At 37.6% G+C, this 16,439-nt stretch overlaps 1 protein-coding gene across 9 annotated transcripts in view; it reads right to left on the bottom strand.

The window, feature by feature from the left end:
- The window catches only part of COBLL1 (cordon-bleu WH2 repeat protein like 1), a 150,729-nt gene that overhangs the window by 17,845 nt on the left and 116,445 nt on the right, over positions 1–16,439 (bottom strand). For all 9 annotated transcript variants that reach the window (XM_057551063.1, XM_028166741.2, XM_007183197.2 and 6 more), the window contains 2 exons: positions 4,681–4,834; positions 4,135–4,209 (listed from right to left, as the gene is read on the bottom strand). In XM_057551063.1, the coding sequence (XP_057407046.1) occupies positions 4,135–4,209; positions 4,681–4,834 (229 nt within the window). The remainder of the gene's footprint in view (positions 1–4,134; positions 4,210–4,680; positions 4,835–16,439) is intronic.

Genomic DNA, 16,439 nt, shown 5'->3' on the forward strand with positions numbered 1-16,439 from the left:
AATTTATATATAAAAATATATGTATATAGTTATATATATAAATCTTGCTTTATCATGACATGAAAGTTATTTTGATGCCAATGTACAATATTATGCCTTTACAATAGCATATTACATCTATACAGTAAGAGTGTATTTACATAATTTGAAAACTGTGTATCAAGGAAAAATGAAAGGCCATTATGGTTTAGATGCAAGTATGTTTTATAGATGGCTCCTTGGTATATATTAAGCTCTTTTGGAAATTATATTAACTGAGGTAACATTTAGCAAATTATTGATCTTTCTCCCTACTTCTCTCTTTACCGTCACATGTGTTTTATATAGATACACTTTTCTTTAAAAAGTCGAGGTCCTCAACTTTCTTTAAGTATGAGGTCCTCACTGAGAAACTGGTCTCAAAGTATGAAGAATGAGTCACATGTTTCAGAAATCTTTTCAAATTATTTTTCTGGGGTTTTATAACTTAGTAGTTATAAGCATCATACAGGCTTTCTTAAATATATATATTTGAACTGCATTCCTGTCATTAAAAGTCTTAGAAAAGGCTGTGATTCTTTTTAAAAATTCTAACCAAGAGCACTTTCATACTTCGTTGTTGTTTAACTAGTACAGATTTTTTCCAAGCTTTAAAAAATATTAAATCAAGTTTGTTTTGTATGTGTTAACAGACTTATACTATGGCCAAATTTTAGAACTACAGCGACAGCAACAAAACGAAGTGGGGGCTCTGAACAGTGAATAATTTTCACAAATGTTAGATCGCAACTATCATATTTCAGCTTCACATGTTCTAAGGGAAGAAAATTCACTTTCAAAGAACAGAGTATCCAAAACTTTAGTGTAGCTGTAAGATATAACAACTTCCAAAATATGTTTAGAAAATTATAAAAAATCATTTGAAATTGTAATTGTTGAAGTTTCTTTTACACTTACTTAGCTTTCTAATTTAATTTGAATATATTTATCTTAATTTTTTCAGTCCCTCTAAAGATTGCAAAATTGACTGAAACAAAAAATAAAATTAAAAAATTATTTAGGGCTTCCCTGGTGGCGCAGTGGTTGAGAATCTGCCTGCCAATGCAGGGCACATGGGTTCGAGCCCTGGTCTGGGAGGATCCCACATGCCGCGGAGCGACTAGGCCCGTGAGCCACAATTACTGAGCCTGCGCGTCTGGAGCCTGTGCTCCGCAGCAAGAGAGGCCTCAATAGTGAGAGGCCCGCGCACCGCGATGAAGAGTGGCCCCCGCTTGCCGCAACTAGAGAAAGCCCTCGCACAGAAACGGAGACCCAACACAGCCGTAAATAAATAAAATAAAATTAAATTAAATTAAATTAAAAAAAAAAACTTAAAGAAATGGATATTTTAAAAAAAAATTATTTAAAATTCATAAAATGTAATATGTGTAAAAGAAATTTGAATAATTAAACTTAGTTTGTAGCATCTTATAAGTTATTAAAGCTTAAAATTTCACTAAGCCTTTTGGGACACCTTGTGTATTTTTCCTGGAGATGGTCAAAAGGGCAGAATTGTTTGACAGATACTACTCTTTGCTAAAACAGAATCGTATTAGATTAAATCTATTCTGGTGAACTTTTTTTAAAAAAATTCATTTATTCAAAAAAGTTCACTGTGTCAGACACTGCTGTAATTTCTGACAGAGTTGTTTTATCTTTCATTTTTAAAAACTGAGGTATAATTTCAGTAAGAGTCATCATTTTTGGAATACATTTTGGAATGTCCAGTTTTGACATCTATCTATCTATCTTTCTGTGACCACCACCACAATCAAGATGTAGAACAATTCCATCAGCTTCCAAAATCCCCCAGGCTCCTTGGTAATCAACTCCTCTCTCTAACCCCAGCCCCTGGCAGCAATTATCCCTATAGTTATGCCTTTGCAAGAATGTCATATAAATGAAATCATACAGCATCTAGCCATTTAAGTCCAGCTTCCTTCATTTAACAATGTATTTAAGATTTAGCCATGTTGTTGCATGTATTAGATATTTGTTCCTTCTTTTGGCTAGGCTGTAGTATTCCAACGTATGGACAAACTACATTTTGTTTATCCATCCCTCAGTTTAGGGACATTGGGTTGTTTCCCATTTTTGGCAATTACATAAATTCTATAATAATTCACATGCAGGTTTTTGTATGCACATTCGTTTTCACTTTTCTTGAGAAGTCTTAGGAGTGGGATTTCTGGGTCATATAGAAAATGAATCCTTATTTTTATTAAAAAAAAAAAAAACAAAACCTGCTAAAGTATTTCCCAAACTGGCCACACAATTTTTCATTCCTTTAATGAGTGTATGATAGTATACTGATTTTAAACAACTGGTTTGAGGTGATAAGGACTTTTTCTGAGTCACTGAAAAATTGAGTACAATTATTTATGATAGAATTCAAATATTACCTAACTATGAAGTTATGCCTTCTGGTAACAAAAAAATTTCGATCACTTAAAAATAAAAATCCCAATCAAAAGCAATACTGTAGAAAATAAGCCAGGCCTAGATAACAAAAGAGTAGTTCAATAAAGAAAAAATATATATGTATTCTTTTATATTTATATAGTTATATGTTGAAAATAATAAAGTTCAAACAGTTTTGCCAAAAAGCAGAAAGCTAAATAGAAGAGAAGCTGAAATCCTTCAGAGCCACTGATTATCATCTTACATGTTGCCATATACATTCACTATGTGATTAGGGAAAACATCAAACTCCAAGAATTTCAAGTGACAAGGCAGAAACTACTATTTTTTTTATGAGACATTTTTACAAAAGGAATCAACAAGTAACCAAATCTAAATGTGATGACATCTCAATCTGTCTTAAAGCAGCAGGCAGGGAAGGCCAGGTCACCTACATGGCAGAGGTGCGGCAGCTACCTCGGGCGTTCCAGGGCACTCCGAGAGAGGGGCTTCGGCCGGCAGCTGGGGGAACCCAGGGCCAAGGGAGGATTCTGCCAAAGAAGTAAAATCTGTGGAAATGGCACTTAGAAAACAGAATTAAGCAAGCAGAGACCAAGAAGCATTTCACAAGAAATTAGATATGTTAACTCACAATTAGCCATGCATTAAACAAGAAGAGGTAAAAGGGGAAAAAAAAGGAAGAAAAACAGCTATCAAGCAAAGTTTGAATAGCGGCCACTTTTCTCTAATACTTCAGAAATCTTCTCATTTCATTTACTTAGTTTGATATTATTTAATAAATTTCCTTTGTGAAACAGAATGGTATCATTGATATTATTCTGGGTAAGACTTGAGAAAAATCATTACTAGTTACCTAATGATAGTGTTTTTAATCACAGAGGAAAGGAGAATTCTATATCAAAATCTTCAATTCCTAAATATCACCTAAGGATTAAAGATTCAGGAGCATTTGGGTGCTTCTGAGTTTTTCTGTATTTGTGAATGTGAATTATAAAAATTAGGTAGTTACATTAAGCAATTTTTATACCTATCAAATTATTTCCGTGCTAAAGTACTGACATAGTAATATTCCATTTTTGATTAAACATTATTAGTCTGTCATATTCATTTACACCTAACTTTAAGCCTAACGATTAATAAATTTTATCATACTTATAGCTACTAAATAGCTATTATTAAAAATATTAAGGAACAGTATTAGATTTTTACTGAAATTTCACTTATTTGGAGAGAATCGAAAATAAAACCATATAATATAAAATATTTCTTAATAAATTTTTACCATCAGATTAGGACAATATGAATTCACACCTACGACAGTTGCATAAAGAATGATGCTTAACACCTTCATGTAAGTTTTCTTCTGAACACACCAAGGTACATTCCTAACTAAGATGTGTCATTCCTCTTGGGGAGAAGATTAATAAATGGCAAACTGACATTGCATCAGGAAAAGCAGGAGACCTAGTAGGAAAAGCACTCAAGGTACCATCGCAGAACTAAAATTTTGATTTCTGTTTCACACTCTGAACTCAGGGAGGGGAATATTTTCCACTTCATACTATATAATGTGGGAAATGAAGACAAAGCATCTGTATCTCCTTCATATACAGAGCATTACGACTAGATTGATTCCTCAACTGTCCTGGAAGTTCTTTCTCAGTGGTTACATGATGCGGAACAGAGGTGTCATACCTGGGCTGGACAGGCCCTCAGAAGAGGTTGCTTCTAAAACACTGTCTGTAGGAATTGCAGGTACCGACTGCAGGGCTAGAAGACAAGAAACACAACTTTTGAGCAAGTCACATTCACCAATGAAACAATTCCTTAGTACCTTAAGTCATTTCTATATAATTCAGAAAAAGATAGCCCTAACCTTATTAGAAGCCACTGTACTTGTCTAGCTGTGATACAGCTAAAATCTATTTTGATTCCCAATCCTACATGTAGTCAATCCTGGAAAGGCAGTATCCTTCTGAATAGACTCACAAATTATAACATGCTCATTTTAGGATAATGGGGCTGTACAGTTTTAAATTTTATTTCGTTATGCAGATTTTTCAAAGGTAGTGAGAATAATCAGGGACTATCTAAGTATTACTATTAAAATCAATTGATTAAAAGCCTAAGTTTAAGTACTAATATTATTTAATAAAAAGATGTGATTTATAACCTATATCATTTCTATTGTCTATATTAAAGAAAACACAACACTAATGTTAATGGGAAAAGTAACATTACCAGTCATGTGACTATTTTCATCACTTTGTTGCAGGGCTGTTTTGGAGGGTGGGGAAGGTGCTTTTCGCTTTGTCCTTTTCAAAGATGAATTCCCACGGGATGTGCTACCGAGCTGCAGAGAGCCCGTCCTCACCCTGCCCGCTCCACAGGAACTCTATGGAAAACAAAGTGATCAAATAGAATCTCTATTCAGAAATGAACAGCAAACTTTCGGAAGACACTGACCTTTACATCAAACACATCATATGCCAATATGAAACATAATGGTCATTCAATCAAAAAGCATTTACGGACTATCTGCCACGTGTCAGAGACGGATATGTAAAGAAAAGTATAATATGATGCTTCTCAAGAAAGTTAGGCTAGAATGGGAGGCCAGCATGTAAACAACTAATTAAAATGTAGAAGACTCATAGGCAACGCAGTTAAAAACTAGCTTTCAAAGAAAAATCTAGAGAAAATACTGGATGTAAAGTAAGAAGTGAAAAAGGGAAGAATATTTGTACATTAAGACTGGCTTCATTAATCTTTCTCTTTTTAGCACAATACATCAATGACAAACATTTCAAAAATCTGTATGTCTACCAAAGGCAAGGTCATCTGAGGTCCTCGACTCTATACACAGCTAATGCTCACACTCACAGCATGTGACTGTCAGCAGGCTGGCCGGTGCCTCCTGGCCCATTGCCATGTCATCTTGCTCTTTCCCCTTACAACAAACCTGCTTAAAAGTGTTATTCATAGTTTTTTTCCTCCAATTTCTCATCTCCCACTTGAACCCCTCCAGTCAGATTTTTCTCAACCTTTGATCCATTAAAACTATTCCTATCTGTGAGATAATAGAAAATATATCATGGTCTCTGCCCACATTCCTGGCACAGAGCTCCTAAAACCCTTGAACTTTCCTAAGTGACAAGAACACTAGAAGCATCTCTTGTTCTAATATTGGTCTTGGGCCCCAGTTCCTGACACAGAGCTCCTGAAACCTTTGTAATTTCCTGGATGATAGGAGTACCTTTTGTTGTAATGAGGCAACTCTGGATGGGCTCCTGGATGAGGGCTGGTCATGGGAAAGTCATGATTAGAAGCCTGGAATTTTCAGCCCTGCCCTCATTCTCTTGAGAAGGGAGAAGGGTTGAAAATGGAGTTAATGACTGATCATGCCTATGTGATGAGGCTGCCGTAAAAATCACAAAAGTATGGAGTTCAGAGAGCCTCCAGGTCAGTGCACACGTGGAGGTGCTGGGAGAGTGGCATACCTGGACAGGTAGTGCGAGCCCCATGCCCCTTCCCACATACCTTGCCCTATACATCTCTTCCATCTAGATGTTCATCTATATCCTTTATCATATCCCTTAGGAAACTGGTAAATGTAAGCAAGTGCTTCCCTGAATTCTGTGAGCCGTTCTAGCAAATTACTCAAACCTGAGGAGGGAGTCGAAGGAACCTCTGATTTATAGCCAGTTGGTCAGAAGTATAGGTAACAACCTGGACTTGTGGTTGGCATCTGAAGTCCAAGAAGGGGGTCATTGGAATCTCTAATCAATAGCTGGTTGGTCAGGAGCAGAGGTGATAACTTGGGCTTGTGACTGGTGCCTTAAGTGTGTGTAGGAAAGGGAGGGTCGTCTTGTGGGACTGAGCCCTTATCCTGTGGAATCTGATGTTGTCTCTGGGTAGATGGTGTCAGAATTTAGCTGAATGCTGGTATCTAAAAATTGCTTGGTGGTCTGGGGGAAAACCTCCACACATTTGTTGAACAGAAGTGAAATGTTTTGTGTGAGTAGCAAAGGAGACTCACAGGGAAGAAACACACAGTAGGAAAGAACTGGGTTTTTCCCTACATGGGTAGAAAACTGAGTTTTTCCTTTACACTATCAAAGTCATCAATGACCTCCCTCATGACTAAATCAGTGGTTACTTCTTAGAACTCATTTGTTTGACATATTAGCAGCATTAAACAGTTGACCACCCTCTAAAATCTTCTTTTTCTTACATCCAGAATACTATTTCCTTACTCTGCAAGGATCTGAACTCTCTGTTTTCTGTGTTGGTTCCTTTTCATCTAGTCCTTGGACATATTCTCTTTAGAATCTATACTCACTCTTGGTAATGTCTGCTATCTCTGGGTTTTATGTATTATTTATATGTTGATGATTTCCAAAATATGCCTTCATCCTGGACCTCTGTCTGATCTTCATTTAATGTTGGAGCCCATTTCAAACTCAGCATGTCTAAAACTAAGATCCTGATAATCCTCCTTTCATCTCCCCCATTAAAAATAACCCTGTTCTCACAGTCTTCCCTGTTGCAATAAAAACAGCAAGTCATTCTTCCATTTGTTCATGCCAGAAACTTTGGAGTCACCCTCCCATGTCCCCTCTCTCTCACACTCCATATCAAGTCCATCCTATTGGCTCATCCAGCTCAACTGCTACCACAGTGTGAGCCATCACCAAGAACCTTCTAATTGGATTGCTTCTTCCACATTGCTTCCCTAGAGTCCTTCCTCAATATAGCAGCAAAGGATCCTGTTAAAATAAAAATAAGGTGAAGGCACTTTGTTCCATACCCACTAATAATTTCCCAACTGGTACAGAAAAGCTAAAGTCCTTGTAATGACTTCTAAGGCCATTGGCGACCTGGCCCCTAGATCTCTCTGACCACCTCCTTCTCCAGGTGTGGAGCCGAGTGAGCCACACTGGCCTTCACACTCTCCACAAATGTGCCAGGAGGGTTCCCACCTCAGGGTGGTTGCCCTTGCTGTCCCTGTCCCTGGAGTGCTCTTCCGATAACTTAATGTCTTACCCCATCATCTTCTTCAGGTCATTTCTCAAATGTCACCTTTTCAGTGAGCTCCTCCTTGACCTCCCCCACCCCGCCTCAACAATTCCTATCCCTCTTCCCAGCTTGGTCTTTATGATCAGCATTTAATCACTCTCTAACATACCACAGAGTTGGCCTCTTTACCCTGGTTATTGTTGCTTCCACCTGGTTTGACTCTAAGGGCAAGGATTTTTTTTCCTCCTATTTTGCTCACTTCCATGTCTCCAGAACAAAGTGTGTCTCATAGAAGTTTCTCAATAAATACGTGTTGAGTGAATGAAAGAAATGAACCAGATACTGCCTTCTTCATTTGCAAATAAAAGGCCTTGATAAACTTGGACTAGGAGAGTATGTAAAGCTTGGGCCATTCCAATCTTAAGAGACAATGTAAGTACAACTAAGGGAAGCGGCCTAGTTCATAAGATGTTTATCAGTCATTATGTCTCGCTATATACCACAACAAATTTAGCAAATTTACTATTTTGTAATGTTATAATATTCCTGCCAGAGAAGAAAGGAAGCCTGCTCTCACAGAGAAAAGTCTGAGTTAGCTGTCATCACTGGCAGTTCTGCTAGGGACAAAAGCGGAAGGCAGCTCCTCTCGCGCGGCGGAAGCAGAGTCAGGTCCATACGGCAGGCACTTGGTAGAGCACACCTCTCACTAAGGTTAACTCATGTTAACAAGGAGGTCAGACAGGGTGGCAACCAGGCTGACCTTATCGGTAATCAGAACATTAAACTTCTTCCATACCAGTTGGTAAATAGCTGCAGCCACCAATCTCCTCTCCTCTCATCACCCTGGTCCCTCCTACAGAACTCTTCAGACGTCTCCATAATCCAGCATGAAAAGAGTTAAAGCCTGCCACCCAAACCCAGATTTTGATTCAGAGTCACTGAAGCCAATTTTGATTAAATCAGAGGGTCACCCCCCCCAACCCCGTGGGTGAGCCCTCAACTGCTGCTTGGACCTCTGAAATAATTAGGAGAAGGGCCCTCAGCGACAAAGAGCTGAGAAAGAAATGTAGTGATGGATCAGCAATATTTAAATATCATTTTGAATAGGACATAAAGTTTAAATTAAAATCTTCTTATTGATGATATGTCTCTGTGTTCGGAAACCTTCACTTGCTATCTTATAAAAGTAAGAAATTTAGGGATCGTTAGGGAGAAGGCCAAACATTCTCCTAAAACAATACGACACTTCATTTTTTAAAATATTGATCTAAAACATCAAAAGCAGTAGAAGACGTCATTTTATTTCTTGATGAGCTTACTTCTGTAAAGCCCTATTCAAGCATGCCTCATTCCTATCACAGACCTAGTTTATCCGTAGGAACACAGTAGGTGAACAATAAGTAATTGGTGAATGCATGAAGTCATGGCAGCATTTGATTTTCCTTCTAATTCCATGCTGAAAATGTGTTTCTCATGTTTGGACCGACTGCTTTCATGTAGTCTGATAACAACCCATGTTCCCCTTTAGGTCAGGTTCCCAGCCACTGTCATTTATTGGTCTGTTACCTGGTAAAAGCAGTCACAACATGAATTTCTCAGACAGTAGTATCTGTTTAGGAGTTAGGGCTCTTAAATTCTGGTTATAATATAATAAAGCAAATAGCACAGAGATAAAAAAGGGAGGAATGTATATACAGAGGCTCACAAATTTATATGGACCTAATAACTCAAAGACAGAATAAAAATAAACTCATATATTTCATTTCTCACCCTAGAGGTCTTAAAATAAGCTAACTTTTTTTTTGTACAGGATATTTATATTTCTATGGATAAAGAATTTAAAATTTGTCCAAATACACATATTTCAGTGTTACAAATGCTAAAACAGTTTTAATAGCATTTGTGAAGACAGTTGAGGGAATGCACGTTAGACGGGCAAAGCCATGAACATCTTGGGGGAGCACATGTTTTATAACCTTATTCCGTAAGATTTACCCCCTTCCTCTATTGTATGGGCATGTCATGAAAGCAAATGGACTTATGTTTCCAGACCAGCAACTGGATCATAGGGACTAAGAACGAAGACCTTTGAAGAGAATATGATTGTCACTGCATGTGACCAGGTCAACTTACGTTACCTGCATCACTAGATTCCATGCTATAATCAATGCTAAGAGCTTACTAACTTGGTGACAAAAATGTAAATTTAACAACTGACATAAGATGGGCCAAGGCAGGAGTTTTGAAGGAATAAGAATGGTGAGTTTAATCAGCATAGATTAGTGAAAGGAATATAAGTTTTGTTCTGAGATATGAGTGATATTAGTATTAGCATTCAAGGAAATAGCTTAATATACATTTCTTGTTGTCCTGTAAGACAGAGAGACAAGAGTTTTTAAATTTATTTTGTGTGTGTGTGTGTGTGTGTGTGTGTGTGTGTGTGTGTTTTTAAGGAGACTTAGAAAAGAATTTCAATCAGCTAAGCAGCAGCCAAAAGAAAATCAAACTTGGGAGTTATTTTGGGTTAACTAAAACATTGCTATTAAGACTAAAATGGAGGAACCCCAGGATCCTATGTCTACGGAAAACATCCTTCTCTTGGGTAAAAGCCTGCAAGAAAGAAGGGGCATTTGAGGTAGAAGATCTAGGTGTTCCTAAATACATTGTAGCCAAGAAAACTGGCGTGTACCGTGGGATACGTGTAGAATATACGGATCCAGCACACAAGCTTGCTAAGAAGTAGACGTACTAAACTACTGCAGTTATTTAAGTAAACACGTCATGAGTTCCCATATAAAATGTTGAAAGAAAGAAAGAAAGAAAGAAAGAAAGAAGGGCGAGGAAGGCCACCATGCATTCTTAAGCCCCATTTTGTTCTGTGCACTTCAGGAATATGCTCCTTAATAGGTTCCCAATAGTTCCACTCTTGCATTTCTCAGGATTGAGCTACCCAGGATTTTGAGTGTGACTTTGTCTAATTGGCGAGAAGCTTACAGAGGGTTTGCAAGTTGGAAGGCAGCCAGTGTAATGGTTACCAAACACATGAGCTCTGGAGTCGATGCCAGGGCTTGAAAGGGAAACGTGGCATTTATTGTCCCTGCAACCTTCTGCCTCCTTCTCCACAAACTGGGAAAAGTAAGAGTACCTGCTTCCTAGGGGCTGGGTGCTCACGTGAAATGACCTGTGTAAGGCACTTGGTGCTGCACCTAGTATACAGTACACGCTCCGTAAGTAGTAGCTAATGTTATTACATGTAATTTGTCTATTTTCAAGTATGTGAAAGTGTAAAAAAATAAGCAAATGATAGTTGTAGTGTAGAGGTTAGAGTAAAAAGTGTGGATAAAAGGAGGTACTTATTCTAAGACTGTACTTTCTTTAGTGATGGCGGTGGTGGGAGTCCTATTAGGGTGAGTCTCAGTTATAATCAACCTCAAACAACTTAGGAACTTTTGCTTAGTCCACTGCACAAGCTAAATCCACTGTGTGTAAAACTCCACCTTTAAGTCACCTCAGGCAGCTTCATCATACCTTAAAGGAGTTTAATAAAAGCTAAATATTTAACACCAGTTTGTTAATTCTTAGTGAGGGGTACAGGGAAGTGAATTATAGTATATAAATCTGAAATATTTCATACATTTAATGTGAACAATTAAAATGAAAGAAATGCTTAGAACTGTCTTTAGCTTTTACCACCTAGCCAAGGTACATTTCCTTTGGTCAAATTATGACTGAAAATTTTAAAAAGGAGTTGAGATCAAATTATATTTAAGTCCAAAGGATTTACAACACAAGAAAACAGGTTTCTTCTTACTATGGGAAAAGCACTTTGGTTAATAATTAGAGATATTCAATTATTTACTTTAGTTAGAGTCACTAAGTCTGCCTGCCTTCAGCAAAAACTGCACATCTAACAGGAATGTAAATCACTGAATTTTACAGTCTGTGAAAAGAAAAATACTGCACAGAGAAACAGAATTCACTAATGAAAGTGGCAAGGTAGAGTTGAAAACCATGCCAGATAGTTAATCCTTCATAATTCACATCCAGATCAGAATTCACTGGTTCAAAATGGAACTAAATTTAGCTGAAGAAAATAGAATTGAATGGTATTCAATAGATTTACTTAGTACTAGCTCTGTACTTGTTATTAGATCACTTATTAATCACAGTTGAATTATAAGATGTGGGTCACTGAAATCAATATATTCTGATTAAGAGTGAAGAATACAAATAGGAAAATAATAAAAAAAGACTGAATCAAAGGATGGAAATACAGTGGCCCAAATTCAATCAATGACATCGTTAAATGTTTCTTTTTTTTTTTTGGCTGCGTCGGGTCTTTGTTGCTGTGCGCAGGCTTTCTCTAGTTGTGGCAAGCAGGGGCTATTCTTCGTTGCGGTGCGTGGGCTTATTGCGGTGGCTTCTCTTGTTGTGGAGCGTGGGCTCTAGGAGCTCAGGCTTCAGTAGTTGTGGCACTCGGGCTCAGTAGTTGTGGCTCCCAGGCTCTAGAGCACAGGCTCACTAGGTGTGGCCCACAGGCTTAGCTGCTCCTTGGCATGTGGGATCTTCCCGGACTAGGGATCAAACCCATGTCCCCTGCATTGGCAGGTGGATTCTTAACCACTGCACCACCAGGGAAGTCCTGTTAAATGTTTCTATTTGAAGCTTTTGGATTCTAGTTTGTTTATAATACGATTTCCCATGTGAGGAGGAGTTGGGTTAAAGAGAGCTTAAGCAATTTCATAAAATTGTCTTAAAACTCATATAATTTTCTTTTCTTTTTAAGGGACAGACTCCCATTATCTTTCTCCAATGTAGACATTCTCAATAAATGCTATAAAATATTATAAAATACCTTATAATTGACATTAGGGTTTCCTAATTTACTATGAATTAGTCATTAGTATCCTAATGACTGAACTTTCACATAACTGAAGGTCAAGCTTTAACTCTTAACTCTTGATAGAAGAATTCTAAAATAATTATACAACTTAAACAACAAATCAATTTTCCTAAACGTCAAAACATAATTATTATACCATAGTGAATGTAATATAGAAGTATAAGATATTCTACTGAATTTCAAAATAGGCAAAGCTCTGAAGTTAAGTTTTTCTTACTACAGTGAAATCAGTTTTATTATTAATTTGATCATAAAATTAGCACAATCTCCTATGAGATGCAAACAGTGCATACATTGATGAGGAAAAAAAGAAAGAAAAATTACTGTAAAACTCAGCAAATATAGGTCACCTCATAGAAGTTTTGGTGTCCAGCTTTTTACCTTATACCTGTATACACACACACACACACAAATGCACATGTGTTGTGACTTGTATTGGATGAAAGCATACATGCCAGTTTCTTTCTTTCTTTTTAATGTTTTTTTCACGTAACATGTTATCTTTTGGTGGGTCCAGAGCAAGTTTATTTTGCTGCTTGAATCTCCTTGTTCTACACCATTTTGCCCCTTGGACAGCACTTCCTCCAGACTCCTAAAAATCTAGGACTTACATATTCTATTTTCTTATTCTGTCTATAAGCCTGTTTTAACATCCTTCATTTATAGCACTGAAAGTCTTGCTTAGGTCAACTTAGATTTTAAAAAGTCATCAGTGAAGGGGTATAAGAAGTAGGGGTGACATTCCAGGTACCAGATGATTGTAATTAGGGAAAGAAGAAATAGGGCAGCATTATCAGAGCCTGGAGCTCGTAAATCCACACTATGTAAGCAGGCAACTGTTCTGCCAATTTCAAGGGTGTTTATCAATCTGCTGAAATAAATTCTACGAGAGGAAGCAATGAGATTAGAGCTGGATTCACTTACAGGTATCTAAATAACCACCATCACTCTTCACTTGTGACTTTTTGAGTTACTAACAAAAAATTAAATCTCTTCAGAGGATTCTGAGTGGCTGCGCTTGCCACTACGTTTCTCTCAAAATCATCTAGTTTTAAACTCATGATTAGTCAATGATAACATCTGTGTTCTCTGGTTAACAAACTCATTAACCTGAGCGTATCTTCCTCAAATTTTCTGTCTTCAACATCTTTTAAGTGATGCCCAAAACACTTGTGCTGACTTTGGTGTTACAGTTAGGAGTTCAGGGAGAAAGATCTCAGTTAGTCAATGTTTCATTTTGCTATTGTTCTTTAGGGTTCAAAAATCTTTAGAGGAGTAATACCAAGACTAGATACCACTGTCTGGTAACACTGATCAAACCAAAGGTCCCTGCAGCAGAGCACTTTCATCTGTTAAAGGCCAATTTTAAATGACAACAACAACTTTTATAAAAAAAAAAAAAAAAAAGATTTTATAATACCAGAGTTGAAAAAGAGTTCTGGAAATTTAATTACAAAATGTTATTCTACAGAGGAGAAACCCAAACCATAAAGAAGTTCAATGGCTTGTTCTTCAAGGTAGAAGATGAAGAAGACAATGAGAAAGATGACCAAAAGCAAAGAAGAATATAATAGGCGTATTACAGATCCAAGACTCTCTCTCAAGCCAGATTAGGGTTTCTTCTGCCACAATATAATTCTTTCCAGCCCTTCTCCACGCATATCAGAATAAAACCAAAACACGAATTTTACAACCTGTGTTACACCTATCCTTGCAAGGGTTTTACATTCTCTCCCTGAGGCAATCTGCTTTCATTTCATCAACCCTCCAATACTCTGAGAAAGCGTGTAACCAAGTCTTATTAGTGGTAATTCCTTATAACATTTTTTAAATGCCCAAAGATGAGGGCCTGAGTAGTATATCTTGAATGAAAAAAGACAAAATGAACCAGGAAAAAGCAGAGATCAGGATCAAGTTAAAAAGAGGATGGTGGTGGGTTTCCCTGGTGGCGCAGTGGTTAAGAATCCGCCTGCCAATGCAGGGGACACGAGTTCAAGCCCCAGTCCGGGAAGATTCCACATGCCACAACTACTGAAGCCTGCATGCCTAGAGCCTGTGCTCCGCAACAAAGACAAGCCACCGCGATGAGAGGCCCGTGTAACCATGGTTCTCTGCGGTCATAGTGATCAAACAGAGGGGTGTCTAGGAGCAGGGCAGGAGAATACTCAACATCTACAGGTAACTGATTTAGGGCCTCAATGAGAGTAAAGGAGAAATCAAGGGAACAAGCTGGGGCCAACTCAGTTCATCCCAGAAAGAGAGTTAAGGCTGTATGGCAGGCATTATTATCCAAGTGACCTCACCATTTTATCACTGTGGCTCCAGGAAAGGGGCCAGCTTCTCTCCACTCTGACCTCTGTTAACATGCTAGGGGCTTCCCTGGTGGCGCAGTGGTTGAGAGTCTGCCTGCCAATGCAGGGGACATGGGTTCGAGCCCTGGTCTGGGGGGATCCCACATGCCGCGGAGCAACTGGGCCCGTGAGCCACAATTGCTGAGCCTGCACGTCTGGAGCCTGTGCTCCGCAACAAGAGAGGCCGCGATAGTGAGTGGCCCCCACTTGCCACAACTGGAGAAAGCCCTCGCACAGAAACGAAGACCCAACACAGCCATAAATAAATAAATACATTAAAAAACAAACAAACAAACAAACAAAAACATGCTAGTTACCAGAGAAAGGCATGTCTTTGAAACCATGAGGTCCCAAACGTCACAGTGGTAGAAAGGCTAAGTAAACTTCATACTATGAGAACTTGTAAAGGAAGACCCTAACACTGATTATGTTCAATGATATTTTATTAACTCAGTATACGTATTTCAGAGAGGAAAGCTAGATAAGGAAGATAAATCCACACAAATTCCATAAATGACCTATTGTTCTTTGAAGAGTATTGTTCTTTAAAATTTAGCAACTTTATAATGAGCATAGCTCTTTACATTTAGGCCAGAGGTAAAGCTGGCAGAAACCTAAAAAGTAATTGTTCAGAGGATTTTTGTGAGCATTAAATGAGCAACGTGGTTGAGCCTTGTCTGAAATATTAGTAAGTGATATATAAGCATTAGTCATTACTTCTGTTCTTGTGTGACTATGACCCTTTGAAAATCTGTTGAAAACTACAATGCAAAGTATATCTTATATCTGGGAAAGCCTTAAAAGAGGAAGAATATTAAATATTATATTGCGCTGGTGCATTTCTCTACTGAATGAAACAAGTCATATTTTTGGAAGTACAGACAGCTGTATCCCGTATATCAAGCTGAAAATGCCATGACAACCACTGTTCCTAGGCAATTGGAGAATTATGTGTGTGGTCCACTTTCTATATAATAAATATAAGTGGAGAGTGGAGGTAAAAAAAAAATCAAATGTTATGAGATAACCTGGAGGAAAAAACTAAAAAGGTGTATATTTCTTAAAAATTATAAATACATGCTCTATTACAACAACCTTAATGACTGCATAAAATGACTAGATTAAACTCATTAAGTGAGGCTAAGACCAAATATATACTTGCACATTTCAAAATCACATAACAATCTATCATCTTATCTGCTTGTAAAGCATGATAAATATTAAAAGATGAAATTGGGTAAAAGATGAAAAATGTCAAATATTTTTAAAGAAACAAATCAGCTGTTAAAAAACTAACACTCTAAGTATTAAATTTCACTTGCATAAGACTATATGGCAAAGAATTTCAATTTCTCAACATTTGAGTGTTTGCAGCAGAATGCAAAATGAGACCAAGTGAAATGCCCAATCAAGAGCATTCCTTATTGTGTTCCCAGCCAAAAGCCAATATCCTAAAGAAAACGAGGTGCCACGCTAGTAGCCCGGGAAAAACAATTCACTGTTGTATACTCACATAACCAAGCAGCAAAGTCATACCAAATATGAAAAAATGAAGAATTCTCCAAAAGGTTCTGTGAATTCAATGGGTCAAGATTACCTACAGCTTCTGTCCAACTCTTCTTCCTCTTCTTCAAATGTAAAATAGGCATAAAAGGTTAATTTGTCAATAATACTAGGACATCCTTTGGCCACTGATTTCATTAAATGTGCTCTTCACAGATACTTGG

Source organism: Balaenoptera acutorostrata, chromosome 8 (genome assembly GCF_949987535.1).
Source record: "Balaenoptera acutorostrata chromosome 8, mBalAcu1.1, whole genome shotgun sequence".
Taxonomy (NCBI): Eukaryota; Metazoa; Chordata; class Mammalia; order Artiodactyla; family Balaenopteridae; genus Balaenoptera; species Balaenoptera acutorostrata.